Consider the following 15,611-nt stretch of genomic DNA (forward strand, 5'->3'; position numbering starts at 1 on the left):
TGGAGAAAGAGTTGGGTCCTTACCTATGTAAAATAATGGAGTGAGCTGGCAAGATAAACCCCAGTGTGGTAGGAGTTCCATATACCACTGGAAAAGCCCTTCCCCAGGTTCCAGGCTTTGTATCTCATCCAATGCAGGGACCATTAGGAGGGCCTCATTTGCTGACTTAAGGAGACAGGAGAGTCAATATGGGAAAAGACACTTTTTTATCTAGCAGCTGGATAATGGGGACCATGACAGTCATTAATGTTTTGGCATGTGATGAAAGGAAAGGAGTCTCTCTGACTTGCCTTCATTTCAATATAAGTAGCCACTCTCAACCCTCCAAATAAGTTCACAGCAGCTGAGCCCCATGGCCAATGAAAGACTGCATTTCTTTCTTACACCTCTCACTCTTTGGCAGTGGAATTCAGCTGCCCTGATGATGAACACTACATAATCGGCTTTATGCCAAATCAGCCCAGTACAAAATTGTACTATACCCATTTTCTCTGGGGTACTTATCCTGCATCTATTAGATGGGTGTATTGATTCAATGAGTTTGTATATTTTTCCTGTACTTCCACTGTGTGCTAATCTTGCTGTTCAGTTCTGGTTGCCAGATGGAATGAGCAGCTTTTTGAAATCAACAAAGCAGGCAAATGTTTCCCCTTTCCCCTTTCCCCTTGTTTTTTTTTTTTTTTTAAAAATATGGTTGTTAATAAGCACTTATAAGGTAAAATGAATTTATTCATCCTTTCCTGCCAAAGGGGAAAACAAAGGTTGGCTTTCATGGATTTGGGTGTTCTATGTAGCCCAGCAAGTTCTCAGTAGTGCAAACCTGCTTCAAATCTGTGAATGAGATACAGAGGTTAGGCATTTTCAAAAACAATGTTTCTCCCCCCTCCCTCTCTGTGTTGCTTTTGTACAAACATGGTCTCTCTCAAAGCATAATGAAATAAGGGTGATGAAACTGATCAAGTGAATCCTGAAGCTTTTTGTACAATAACTCACACCATTCTGTCAAGCTCCCTGATAAAAAGATCTGAATAGCTAATGTCCTTTTTTATGCTTCCATTTGATTTCCTTTCTGTTTCTCTCTTTCCCTTTCAAGGATTGTGGAGAAAGGAACAAAAGGGATATACATCTCCATGTGAAGTTATGCAAAGCCTGAGGCCCTTCTTTAGTTGCTTGGCTGCAATCCTCCAGAGGACCGAAAAGGGGACCTTGTAAACGCCTCCAAACTCTGCACTTTCTTCACCACCTGCCTTGGAATGGATACTGGAGTAGACTGGAAATCTTGACAGAAAAGCGACAGAGAAGAGAACCATGGTTTGTCCCCTCCAGAAGACCACTGATCAATTTCCCCTTTCAGTATTGGCCCTTTGAAGGTTATTCCTCTCCCCTCTCCAGAGTTCAATGTGGAACCAGTCTCCAAGCCAGCAAAGCTAGGTGGTTTTTGATGACAAGAGTCCTTGATCTCCATGGGTCTTTAGGTTGGAAGGGTTGAGTTTCAAGGGGTCTTTGGCAATGATTGGGAAGAACTGGGGATCTTTGTGCATGGAGCAACTCTCCTTCTGTCTATTCCTGAGTGTCTGCTGTGACTGGTGGTATCATCCAGTCAGCTCAGCTAAACCGAAAGGTCAAGGACATCCCCACATGAACTCTATCCGTCTGGATGGGGATATCACCCTTGGAGGCCTCTTCCCTGTCCATGGGAGGGGCTCTGAGGGCAAGGCATGTGGTGAGCTGAAGAAAGAGAAGGGGATTCACCGCCTAGAGGCTATGCTTTTTGCTCTGGATCGCATCAACAACGATCCTGACTTACTCCCCAATATCACCTTGGGGGCTCGCATCCTTGACACCTGCTCTCGAGATACCCATGCCTTGGAACAGTCCCTCACCTTTGTCCAGGCCTTGATTGAGAAGGACAGCACAGAGGTGCGCTGTGTCAATGGTGGGCCACCTATCATCACCAAGCCAGAGCGTGTGGTTGGGGTGATTGGCGCTTCCGGCAGCTCCGTCTCCATCATGGTTGCCAACATATTGCGCCTCTTCAAGGTAAGTGTGTGAGCTTCCTCTTCTCCTTTTCCACCTCCTCCTTTCACTGCACAGGATCATTTGCAATTCAATCCTTTTTCTCCTTCCCGCCGCAGCTGCTAAAATCACCACCAGCGACTGTTAAGTGGAAAAAACATTAAAGTAGTTTTTACAATAATTATACAGGCTAAGTTCTTGCTCCCTGGCGGGGAAAAGGGAGGAGAACAGAATCTCTTTCTGCGTCTCTGTGGGTGTTTAAAGAGCTCCCTGTCTCCCTTGGGGAGGCTGACCCTTCCTCTCCCTTCCAACCATGATATTTTGAGCAGGGTTTCTCCCCTCCCCCCTTCTGCATCTGCCACTTGTGTGAGGGAAAGCTGGTGAGTCGATGCCATTAGATATTGTGGGGAGGGCGTTCTTCAGCGTGGAGAAGGGTGGAGGGAATTATATGGTTCATTTTACAGCTGAGAAGAATATTCATGCTGCGTGTATCCCAGAAGCTGCTGTGGGAGGGTGAGGGGGTGTGGAGAATGAGAGACTTGCTCCGTGAAAGCGTTTATAAACCAGCATGAGGGGAAAGACCTTCTTCTAATGCACGTGGTAATTTCTAACCCTGGGGGGATGCAGTTGGCTCTAGGGGCATGTGACGGACATCTCCCTGGCCTAATTTACCTCAGAATATCCAGCACTAGGCTACCCAGAAGAATTATCTCATACCTCTCATTCCAAAAATTCTCAGTCACATTGACAGCAACATATCCCCCCCACTACAATTTTGTTTAAAAAAATAGTGCTGGGTGGAATTGCAAAGTGTATCATGAGAGGGGGTGTGTTCCTCTTAAGAGAAAATAATTGTGTCCATGGAATTACTACTCATGTGGCAGACTCGCTGTGTAAGGCAGCACACCTGACATTGCTGATGTGTTTTAAATTCCAGTGTAAACCAGCGGTTTCTGTACTGTAATACCAGTATCTATGGGTCTAATGGGAGCAAGTGGCATTTGGCAAATTTCATATCAGGAGTGGGAAACACTTTTCAGCCTGAGGGTCAAATGCCTTTCTGATCCACCTTCTGAGGGCAGCATGCCACTGGAGGCTGCCTTTTCGCCAGAGGCAAAAGTGGGCACAGCAACAAATGTAAAATTTTGCCTTTATGCAGTATGCTTTCTCCACATGGGAAGCGGGTGGCACTGTGGGTTAAACCACAGAGCCTAGGGCTTGCCGATCAGAAGGTTGGCGGTTTGAATCCCAGCGATGGGGTAAGCTCCCGTTGCTCGGTCCCAGCTCCGGCCAACCTAGCAGTTCGAAAGCACATCAAGTGCAAGTAGATAAATAGGTACCTCTCCGGCAGGAAGGTAAACGGCGTTTCTGTGCACTGCTCTGGTTCGCCAGAAGTGGCTTAGTCATGCTGGCCACATGACCCGGAAGCTGTACGCCGGCTCCCTCGGCCAATAAAGCGAGATGAGTGCTGCAACCCCAGAGTCGGTCACGACTGGACCTAATGATCAGTGGTCCCTTTACCTTTACCTTCTCCACATACTCTCAGAAAACCCTCCCTGCTTCCATCCAGGGAAGCAAGAGGATCTGTCAGAGTTCAAGCACACATTCCAGCCAGGCACTCGAGGAGGGTGTGAGGCAAGGCCGGGGGGGGGGGATGTGGTATGGTCTGGAGAAAGTCCCAAGGGCCAGCCCGTGAGCCCTGGAGGGTCACATTCAGCCCTGAAGCCTGACGTTCCCTGCCCTTGTTTTAGCTTAATAGTCATGAACCCCTGTTACACAAATGTCTGTGTGGAGTTTGGGTGTGGATAGTGTAATGGATACAATGGGTTCAGTGCCTGACCTCTCAGCCCTTCATTTAAAAAGGTTTTAATACTACTTATTAATTTGGTCAGTGGACAGTGGTCAGTTGATTTCCTGCCACGTTCTTCTTCTGTGTTGGAGTTGTCATTCTGTCTAATTCCTTAAGGCAGCTGCTCTTGAGCTCTTTTCCAGTTTGGCACTGGAACTGTGTTTGTACGTATCAGTGGCACTGTTAGGTATGGACCCCAGAGTAGAAGATCAGAGTAGTGCCACTTCACTGGATGATGCGGGTGAGGTGGCATCTGCAGCAGCATGGGGAAATGTGCTGTGAATCACTGTGCCAGCCAAGGCTGAAGTCACCCACCATCTGCCTCCCCCCAGAATGGTTCTGGACTCCATGTGGGAGGAGAGCAGAATGGCCAGTGTGGTGTGAGAGAGGGGGAGAGCAGCCAGGCACCTTATCCAGGAAGCGCTCACATTTGACAGGAAATGGTGTCAGGTCTGGTGCATGTTGAAGGGATGGCGCCTCTCAGCCTCAGGGAGAGGTTGGTCCTAATAAGGTTGTTACCCACTGTTGCTCTTGACTCTTTCTGGTGGAGCGACATAGCTACCTGCAACTTTAGTAACCCTTGGGATGTGGAATGGATTCTTTCTTTGAATGGAATTATTTTTCTCTTTTTACTCTGAATTGTAGCTTGCCAGAGGTCTCCTGTGACAAGGCTAGATCTTTCCACACCTACAGACTGCTGAACTGGTTGCTTAGGCGTACAATTCCATGTACTGTAGATGCCTTTGTGGTTCAGCTGAACTAGGCAATACTTGCATGAAACTTGCCCAGGTGTTTCATTCTCAGTAGCAACACTTTATACACTTGGGCAAATGCTCAGGTGCATTCAGCAAGTCACCTAAATACTTTCCCGTGGCTGCAAATGCCAGAAGCAGCCACTTTCCATCCCCAAAGGGGATGAACTTTTGTAATGAGTAACATTACTGTGGCTACAGTGGCTCTAAGGACCATTCAGGAAAACTGGCAAAGACTTTTCTCTTCTGCCAGCTTCCAGTGCTGAGAACCTTGGTGAGTTCCTATGCTGTGGATTAGAACTCCCTCGCTGAATGCTTGTTTCAAGGGTATCATTTTAATTAATATTGTTCTTTATGTATTCTGAAGATGTCAAAGAAATATTAAAATATTTGCATTTCTATTTACTGCCTCTATTTGCATATGAAAACACGACACAGGGTGCAAGCATCATTTGTTACTAACAGAGAAATTCCAAGCATATGCACTCAGAAGGAAGTCTGATTGATGTCAATGGGATTTACTGCCGGGTAAATGTGCAGAAGACTGCAGACTTCCTCTCGCTAGAAGTAAGAGCAGTAAACAAACAAATAATCATTTGATACCTTTTGACATATGTATTGTGTCCCGAGCTTTTGTAGGCATGAGTTTACTTTATTATTTGCATGAAATCTTTATGTGTGTAAGTCTACTAAAGCCGAGAGCCTGTGAAATGTCAGAACATACATTTCCCAGTCTTTCACCATGCTATTAGTCACCTGTACAGAACACATCCAGGGTGTTTGCAGAGTCTTTTTGGGAGGGTGGATACCTTTCCTGGTTTGAGAAGCAACTGGATTTTGCTGTGTTGCAATCTATTTTCTCTGGCACTGAACCAACATAACGTAGTGGTTAGAGTGTTGGACTAGGACCAGGGAGACCAGGGTTCAAATCCTCACTTGGCCATGAAGCTCACTGGATGACCTTGGCCATTAATTGCCTCTCAGACTAACCTATGTCACAGGGTTATTGTTGGAGTTAAATGAGAAGAAGAGAGCCATACACACACACACACACACACACACACACACACACACACGCTTAATTGAATGAAGTATGAAAAACTTGGGGTGATGAGAAAAATGTCCTTCTTACCTTCCTTAAATGGACCCCTGTAGAGCATGTAAGCCCCTTCCTAGCTGCAAATAGTCAATGTCTCCTGCTGATCATGCTTTCAGAATTAGTTCTATTCCATGGATCCAGTAAAAGCTTACTCCCAAATTTTCCTTTAGCTGAAAAGTTAGGCAGTTTATGTTGTAAGTGGGAAGTGTTCATAGATCTGCGTTGATTCTTGCTGTGAGGTTCCAAAGTGCATGGATTTGTTAGACTCTAAACTGAGAGGTCAAGAAGCACACACCTCGCCTTCAAACCTATCCTCTTGCGGCATTGCAGTGATGTGAGAAACTGTTTGAGGGAAGTTTGATGTTCCTTCTTTAATAGGCATTTTGTTGCATTGTTCACAGTGCTGCTTAATTTTTTTTTTGGCAGACATACCACCCTGTGATCTAATTTACCTGCTAAACAAAGCAGGCTAGAGTCTGGTGTCTGGCTAGTGGGCTGTATTCACATACGCACATAGGTGTATTCTCAAGGATGCCACGGGAGGTGATGTAAAATGCAGGAAGCAGAAGCATTTTTAGCACAGCAAGTCTCCATAGTATCTTAGACAGAGTGAGCCATTTTGCCAGGTGTCAGAGAAGTTCGAAGGCAAATCCATCAAGATAAAATCCTTTGGATGGAAACTTACCCCATACATGTGCTGTGGATTAATGTCCTTGTAAATTGTGTCTCACAGTTCCATAGTGGTGGAAACAACAGCTGTAATGCAGTGGTAAATTCTGAAGTGGAGGAACCCTCCATAGTCATGCCCCCAGGGAGACAGAGAATCCATAGCCATGCCAACTGTATGGATCCATCTGTTATGAATACAAATATTATTAATTTGTGTCGGTGAAGCCATTAAAAAAAATCAAAATGCATAACACAGAATAAAATGCTTTACACAGTTAAAGTGATGATTAAAACCATGCATTTTGTCAGATAAGAGTTTGCTTCCCTGAAGAATTTAATTTATAATCCCCACAAACCTTTCCCCTTAAAATTGCCACTCTAAAGGCAAAACAGGCCACTTTTCAGAGGTGTAGGGGGACCTGCCTCTAATAAAAGTTAATCAAATATCCAATTGATTTCCCAACTGGGATATTTAAATGTTTGAACTAGGCTGCTCTTATATTATTGTAGATTGGGCAAACTTGTAAATAGTGAGGTAAATCTTCAGTATCTGTCCTCCAAACCTCCAAGCTTATAATCCTGGCTAATACTGCCCCAGCAGATGATGCCATCACTCCCAGTGTGGAAGAGGAATCAGAGTGGCATTTCCTGAGGTTCCTGCTGGCTGGAGGAGAGATATCTGCAAAAAATTTCAATTGCCTCTCTATATGGTTTACTTCTTATGTTTATATACATCAGGTGTGAGGATCCTTTGGCCCTCCAGATGTTTCTGGATGTCATGAACTGACATTAGGCCTGACACTCAGCCAAGTCTGTGGAGATGAAAATCTTCCAAGTCTGTTTTTGATAATAAAGAGCTAATGCCAACTTTGGACTGTGTGAGGAGTGGCTGTGACACCAGCAAACAGACCCCACCCACTCTCAGACCCCACCCAGTCCAAAGCTGTCTCTTGCTTCCCTTGCTAAAGCTGTGCTTGCCCCATCCTTTAAAGCAGGAACCAAGGGAATGTCACTCGCTGGATCAATGCCTTAGCTTGCTTAGCCAGACATACCACCTGCTCTGCCTTTAGCTGTTGCATTGCCTATGTAGTGTACTGATATGAGCATTAAAGTTTTTGACAGAAACCAGAATCTGAGTTCGTGGTCTTCATCCAGTGAGAGACAGGACATTAGAGGGAGTAAAGTGTGTGCTAATTGAATACTCCTTTTGCTTGCTGTATGCATACATAGCTGCAAAGTTCTCGCATCCACATGCAAACTAGTATAAGATATGGAGCTGCCTTGCTATTTCTTTTGTTGTCGTGCGTTCTTTCTGGAAGTGCTATCAGCCATTTCAAATAGTTCTGCTCTGAATGGATACTTACAAGACTGAAAGTACAAAGGGCTGCAAAATAGGAAAAATCCAGATGACTCTTTCACAGTGGGTTGTTTAAAGCATTTGAAAGAGTTCTGGTGGGCAGTGGAGGTTTCATCGATTCAACTCTTACTATTGCATAAATTCTTTGAAGGTCACGGCCACTGTTGAATGAAACATCCCTTTTCATTGTGTTCTCCGAATTGTTTGGCAGATGGGGATACTTTGTACAGTCGGTGACCCTTTGTGGGAGAGGGAGCAAGTACATATAAAACCTTTCCAAATAACAAGGTAGATTATGCTGTTGTTATGGATGCCAGTGTTAGACCTGCCTATGTCAGGCCCACCTTGCAAAAACCACTCCAGAGGAGGGAGAGCAAGAGAACGCTTCCAGATAGTATGTTTTTTTGAAATGAGTTTCAGGGGTTCTGAGATGAAGCATGTCCGACATCTTCAAGCTATGTAGGGACTGTACTCTATTTATTATGATGATTTATTGAATTTGTTAGTTGCTTTATCTTGCCCAGGGCAACCCAAAGTGTTTTACAACCCAAGTCTCCTGGGAGCTGGAAATATTGCCATAGGCTCTAGAACAAAGCTTATAGCAGGAACTTGTGCTGTTTCTAGTATTCTTTTCATCCACTTCGGAATTAATGCTAAAGTAGGAGGGGGTGGGGGGGAGAAGCAACAGACTTTGTCTCTTTTTGCTAAGCTGTACCAGTGGCAGGAGCTCTTACAACAGGAATGGGGAAACTGTTGCTGAACCACAACTCCCATCATCCATAGCCATTGATTATGCTGGCTGGGGCTAATAGAAATTGGAGTCCAATCACATTGGGAGGGTCATGGGTTTCCTACTCCTGCTTTAAGGGAAAAGGGTGTTTGTGGAAGAGCTTTCCGTCACAGCTGGAGCAGAGCTATGGGAACTTTGATGGGGAAAGGGTGAAGTTAGCTATAGTCAGGCGTGCCAACTCTAGGCGGCTGACCTGTCTCCAGCCTCCTTAATCTTTGTTGGAAAGGGGCCTGTTGTGCATCGCACACATGCAATGTCACACTTGCCACACATAGGGCAGGCAGCCAGCTCCAGCAAAGTGCTCAACCTTCTCTGGATGATGTGATGCCACTTGTGTGTCGCTCACATGACATGACATGCGCATGAAATGCACCACCACCCCAATCTTGGGGACAACCTGGCGCCTCTGACTCTAGTTGATAATATTTTTAAATTTAAATAATAATGTTTAAATTAAAATTAAATACGTTCTTTGCATACCAGCACATAAGTACCCTTCTAAAAGGAGGAAAATAAAATGTCCCTGCCTCCTGCCCCTACCGGAACATTTCTGACACAGGAGCAGTGGCAGCAGAAACACTGAGAGCCAGTATGGTGTAGTGGTTAAGAGAGGTAGACTCGTAATCTGGTGAATCGGATTCGCATCTTCGCTCCTCTGCATGCAGCCGCTGGGTGACCTTGGGCTAGTCACACTTCTCTAAAGTCTCTCAGCCCCACTCACCTCACAGAGTGTTTGTTGTGGGGGAGGAAGGGAAAGGAGAATGTTAGCCGCTTTGAGACTCCTTCGGGTAGTGATAAAGCGGGATATCAAATCCAAACTCCTCCTCCTCCTCTTCTTCTTCTTCTTCCTTGCAGGGGAAAAGTGTGAGTATGTGAAATTATCAGCAGAACAGAGCTAGCCATAGTGTGGGGACTATATACAGTGGTGCGGCTAAGTAATTTTAGACTCTAGACTTAATGGTCTTCTGGCTCCACTTCTTTAGATGATAATGTGTATTACTTCACACTTCCTTCCAAATGTGCGAAGCCAGCCCTTCTGCATTTGGAGGCTCACCAATTCATTTTGCTGAGTGGGGCTCTGGATATTTGCCCCAAAGTCCTGACCTGATGGCACTATGACCAGATACTGTATTAGTAGTGTAGAATGGAGCTAGTGCTGGTAAAGTGTCAGCAAAACAAAGCACCTTGCTATTTGTTCCTGTGCCCTAAAATCAGGTGCATGTGTGTATGTGAGGAAGCTGCCAAATGGATGCAGTGCTGGTGCTGTTATTATTATTAATTGCCTTCCTGCCCCCAGGGTTATAGCCAATATAAAACAAGCAATATGGAAACAACCACACATATGAAAGCATTAATTAAAACAGAAAAAAGCAAATAAAAAGGATGAAGTTTAGAATCCAGCAAAAGCCAGGCAGAAAAAAATAATGTTTACAGCGCACCTAAAGTTAGGTAAAGATGGAGCAGTCTGACCTCTCTCCAGAGGGAGTTCACAGCTGGTTGGCTGCAGCAGGAAAAGCCCTTTCTCAAGTAGGGAAAGGAGGATCTGTCAATTTCATTTTTCTAGTCTTGAGTTCAATTCTCCACATTTTGCAGCCATCTGTAAATTATTTTTTTTAAAAAAAACTGCATGAAATTCCATCAGCATTTTAATTTTTATCTGCAGTTTTGACTGCATTCCAGTGTAGGTAAGTTCAACTTGTTGGGGTGCCTTATTGTTATTTGTGCTGACAATATATCTGGAATGAGCACAGGATATGCGAGCAATCTATGGCAAGCAGCTGTGCATTTGATAGGAAAGAGCAAGTTGAGTGTGACATTAAGAGAGTCCTGCCGTTCAGTGGATTGTCTTACAGAGGCTGAGTTGTAACTTACTATGCTGATGTGGTGCTCAGGAAGAGTAAACAGTATGTTGTATGTGCTGCGACTGAGAGATTAATGCTGCCCTCTCCCAACTTAGTCTGAACAGGAAAGATGGATAAGAAAGGTGGATGATGGGGAGGGACGAATATCTGCCTAGCCTTATAACAAGATGATTGGGAAATGAGGGGTGAGTTGGGGTGTGTAAAAAAATGCTCCCCCTTTGAAGAAGGGTTGGCATTCTGAGGGGCATGAGCACTTGCTTCATGTTGGCTACTACGATTAAATGCTAAATGGATAATTAACATGATTCAAACTGAGAGGGAGTGCCCAATTTCTGCTACATTGTTGCAAAGAGCATTTTAGGGAACTTCTCCCACGTTGCACAGTGAATATGTGGCAGGAGTGGAACTGAGCCACATAAATAATCCAACAGCCAATGGGAACACTCTTTCATCCAGTTGAATTAGTTGCTAATGGTGAATGACGACTCTTTCTTTCATAAAATATGACCTGATGATAAATCTCAACCATCTTTCACTTCCGTTGTAATGTTAAGATATGTTCAGAAGCCTCTGCGTGGTTGTCTTGTACAGACTAATGCTCTCAACTTATCTGCTTTCCAACCCGTTAATAGATAGTATATGAAACCATATTAATATATATCATCCTGACACCAGATATTGCAGATGATTGGATAATGGGGCTGTGGATTATACACCCAAAGTGTGAAATCACATCTTCTCTCAGTTCCTAATAGCTGAATGATTGCCATAGCTTGACACGTTTATCATTCAGAACAGAGGCAGCTACCTGCTAAGTAGTCATGGTACAGACTCTATTCCCAAACAAATAGGAATAAAGTGTGATTGGTTGATGCAACGTGAGATGTCAGGCCCATAAGAAGTGCTTATGTGGCCTTCACCTTATCACCTCATCATTTCTCAGTATATTATAAATTATTTCCTGCACCATATTCCAGTACTTATTCCAGACGATAGGGTAGGAACTACAGCAACACTGGGAGATGGGCATGTGTGTGGGGCAAGTAATATGGGTTTCTTTGAAGACCAGGGGTGGGGGAGATCCATACCTCCCGCTCTGTGGACCAAGTTTGATGGGTGGCCTCACTGCCAGCTGCTTGACATCACAATCACATCAGCTGATCCATTTTCCTTTGCCCAAACAGTTTGAAATCAAACTGTGTGGATAAAGGAGCAGTGCTTTGCAAGCGCTGACAACCAGCTGATCATCAGCGCTTGGCAAGCATTTTCCTTTGCCTCTGTAGGACTTTGCAGACCCCATTGTTCAGTGGCACATGTAAGCCCTGCCTTTTTCACCAAGTTGAGTCTTTACCTGAGCCACACACATATGATGTCAGGTATAGAGCAGGTGGCGTGCTTAATACAACCTTGTGAGCCTAATGGGAAGGCCTGGGGGCATCATTAGGCCTGTCTGCTGGAGGTTCCCAATGGCTGCTGAAGGCTAAGCTAGTGATTCTGACTCTGCTTCCTTAAGGTTGGTCAGTATTAGAGCTCATGGGAAATGGCAGCAAGGCAGTTCAGTCGACACAGCACCATGGAGAGCACCAAGAGAGCAACTTGACCCAAGAATGGTTGGAGGTGAACTAAAACCTTTGGGACCTCTACTTCTACCCCCTCCCCCTTTCTGAGCACTAGAGCTCTTGAAGGGTCAACCTTCTGGCTTGAAAATGGACACTTCTTCTGCACTCGTAAGAGCCTGCTGAATTAGGTCAATGGGAAATCTAGTTCAGCATCCTGTTTCCCATCCAGATGCTTGTAGGGGAACCCTAAAGCAGAACCCAAGCAGAAACTGGTGTTCAGAAGCAATACTGCTTCTCACCTCTGATTTTGACTTCATGGCCTCCCACCTGGTGCTGTTGGACAAATGAGGCAGCTTGGGAGGAAATTGGTTCCTTGGGCCCCAAGGAGGCACCCATGAGGATCCTAGTGCCACCCAATGGGGTTGGGGAGAGAGCCTGAAAGTGGCCTCTGGCATGGGAGGGAACACCAAGGCTGAAACCCCACCTGCCTGCGGACTGTCTCCCCAGAGTGGTGCATGCTCTCGTTATCTCTCACTTGGACTACTGCAATGCGCTCTATGTGGGGCTACCTTTGAAGGTGACCCGGAAACTACAACTAATCCAGAATGTGGCAGTTAGACTGGTGACTGGGAGCGGCCACCGAGACCACATATCACTGGTCTTGAAAGACCTACATTGGCTCCCAGTACGTTTCTGAGCACAGTTCAAACTGTTGGTGCTGACCTTTAAAGCCCTAAACGGCCTCGGTCTTGTATACCTGAAGGAGCGTCTCCACCCCAATCGTTCAGTCCGGACACTGAGGTCCAGCGCTGAGGCCCTTCTGGCGGTTCCCTTACTCCAAGAAGCCAAGTTATAGGGAACCAGGCAGAGGACCTTCTCGGTAGTGTCACCCGCCCTGTGGAACACCCTCCCACCAGATGTCAAAGAGAAAAACAACTACCAGACTTTTAGAAGACATCTGAAGGCTGTCTTCAGGGAAGTTTTTAATATTTAACAGACTATTGTATTTTAATATTTTGTTGGAAGCTGCCCAGAGTGGCTGGGGAAATCCAGCCAGATGGGCAGGGTATAAAGAATAAATTATTATTGTTGTTGTTGTTGTTATTGTTGTTGTTGTTGTTGTTGTTGTTACTTAGGGGTCTAGGTATGCCAGCCTGTGTCTCCACTGGGGTTCTTCCTACATCTTTCTGAGGTTTTGATATCCACCCTATCTTTGCTCCCTTCCTTCTGCCCCAGGCTAGACCCCCTAATTTTTTATAAGTGGAACCTCCTGGCAGTGTCCAAATGTGGCTTCCTCAAGAGCCTTGCCTGGTGTTGTGGATCGGGACTTACTTGAAGGGCCAGATGCTGGCAAGGACCTAGCAAGCCCCAGTAGCCCACTTTATATAGGCACAAGCATCCCAACATGACTAAATAGCCAAGCGCAGGAGAATAGCTGGGAGCACAAACTTTTGTAAGATTTTAATAATTCTGATCAGTCGGGAATTTGTAGGACATAATATGATATAACAAAAATGATAGATTCTTTAAAAAGTACATTAGAAGGAAGAAAGCTGCAGGAGAGCTGTTGTAGCTGTGACCATCAGGGAGTAAAATGTGCACTCAATGAAGATAGGAACACTGCAGAGAAAGTAAATGAATTCTTTGCTTCAGCTTTTGCTGCAAAAGGCATTGGGGAGAAACACACCTGAGCTATTCTTTTGAAGTGATAAATCTAAGGAATTGCCACAAATTGATGTGTCAGGTTTTAGAGCAAATTGATAAAATGAACAGTAATAAGTCACCAGGAGCACCGGATATTCATCCTGGAGTTTTGAAGAACTCAGATATGAAATTGCAAAACAACATCGTTTGCTGTGCTGTAACCAATCTCTAAATCAGTCTCTGAACCGGAGGACTGAAAGGGAGCTAATGGGACACCAGTCATGTAAAAGTGATTCAGTGTGGTTCAGTGCATAGACTAGTGAGCTGACACTTGGGTTCAAAGCCCACCTTTTAAGGCTGCAGAAAATGGCCTTTCCCTTGCAGGTAGGCAGAATTAAAGCTTTAATGCAGCCAGGATGAAAATAGCTTGGTGCGAAAGGGTTATAGTACTGCGACAATGGATAGAGTTTGGTATGAAGAATAAGATTATTCTGACAGTGAAAAGGTTTAAATAATCTGAATATGCAAATGTTGTGGGGAAGACTATGCAAATGCCCATGAATGCGATTGTGGCTCTGAAGCCAATTCATTGATAACATGGTAGATTCTGCCATCGTTTTTTGGATGAGGGTGCAGAAATGACCGAAGAGCAGTATTTGACCCAAATACCAGCATTTGAGCATTTTGCTGTCAGGTTTAATCTACTCCAGTTTGTGCCCCCACCCCTATACAAGCTGAACAGAAATAAGAAGACTTTATAATTACCATATTTTCTTGCTGAGCACCTATTATACATAGGAACCTCCCTAGGCTAGAAAGTTTGTTTGAACAAAAAACCCCTTAGCAGCAACACAGATACAGGGAAAAGCATAGATAAATGTAAATATCATGCAAATGCTGAAGCAGCTGCAATGTAATATCCACAAAGCACAAGCGTGTTCTCTGCCCAAGGTGCACAATTTCAGCATTAGCAAATGGTATCTGTTTCTTTCTAAGACATCATTTTCCCCCCTCTTCATGATTTTCTCTCCCCCTCCTCAATCCCTTTACCCAGCAAGCAGCAGCCAAACGCTGGGTCTCCTGGGAGAGCTGGAGGCTGTTAGTTGAGACAGAAAAACAGATCACTGATGGAGTTTGATTTTCCTAGGTCCCTTTTAAAAATGCGTTAATGTTCCAGGCGATGAGTGAGAGGGCTATTCAATAATTAAAATAATATAAATTAGAGGGAACGAGAGGAACTTAAAAGCCATTTGCTGAGACAAAAAAGATTGAGTATGCTTGCTTCGCTGGGAGATGGGGTGGGGGTGGAAGGGAGAAGGTATGAAAGCAGGAGAGGAGGAGGAGGAGATGCGTTAACGTATTTGCTTTTAAATGGCTTTTGGGGGAATTTAATTTTAAACCTCAGTTAGCTGATTTTTTTTAAATGGAAAGCACCTTGTGCTGTTAGCATGAAAGGTGTTACATGAACTTTAGGCTGGGGACTTTTGTGGAACGGGGATGTTGCCACACATAATGGACAAATCTGTCAGCTTTGGTTTCTCTCTGTTTCTCATTTTTTCAAATCCTAAGTTTGGTTCAGCCCATTTCCACATCAGCTTGTGACTTTTTAAAAGTCCTCGTGAAAATTCACTTGCGTTTTAGTATGCATTTCTCCCGATAGCCACATTTGCATGCAGTTTTGACTAACATACACATTTTATGTGGTTCCATTTCCCCTAATGTAAAGTGTTTTTGCATTTTCACTAATATTCTTTTGTATGAATTTCTGGTACACATTCTTTGGTTGGAGAACTCTATTGCAAAATTGGGAAGTACAAATTTTGATGGGTTCACATACTGTTTGGGAAGCACAATTAAGGTAGGTTGTTATTAATATATATGGGAACTAAACTGAATTTCTCCCCATTCCTATATACAACCATATGAACCTCTTCAGTTGCTGGTGGCAATGGCTAACACTGCTTCCCAGATCCAAAGATTTGGGCAGGTGGAATATTTTAATGCAACCAGATAA

At 44.5% G+C, this 15,611-nt stretch overlaps 1 protein-coding gene across 2 annotated transcripts in view; it reads left to right on the plus strand.

The window, feature by feature from the left end:
- Positions 1-15,611, plus strand: part of GRM4 (glutamate metabotropic receptor 4) — a 296,392-nt gene that overhangs the window by 50,975 nt on the left and 229,806 nt on the right. The window contains exon 2 of one of the 2 annotated variants that reach the window (XM_081010048.1): positions 1,094-2,040. In XM_081010048.1, coding sequence (XP_080866174.1) covers positions 1,510-2,040 — 531 coding nt within the window. In that variant the 5' untranslated portion in view covers positions 1,094-1,509. Of the gene's footprint in view, positions 1-1,093; positions 2,041-15,611 lie in introns of those variants that run through there. The other variant, XM_081010049.1, reaches the window with a different exon arrangement.

This window comes from Podarcis pityusensis (genome assembly GCF_964106645.2).
Source record: "Podarcis pityusensis genome assembly, chromosome: 6".
Classification (NCBI taxonomy): Eukaryota; Metazoa; Chordata; class Lepidosauria; order Squamata; family Lacertidae; genus Podarcis; species Podarcis pityusensis.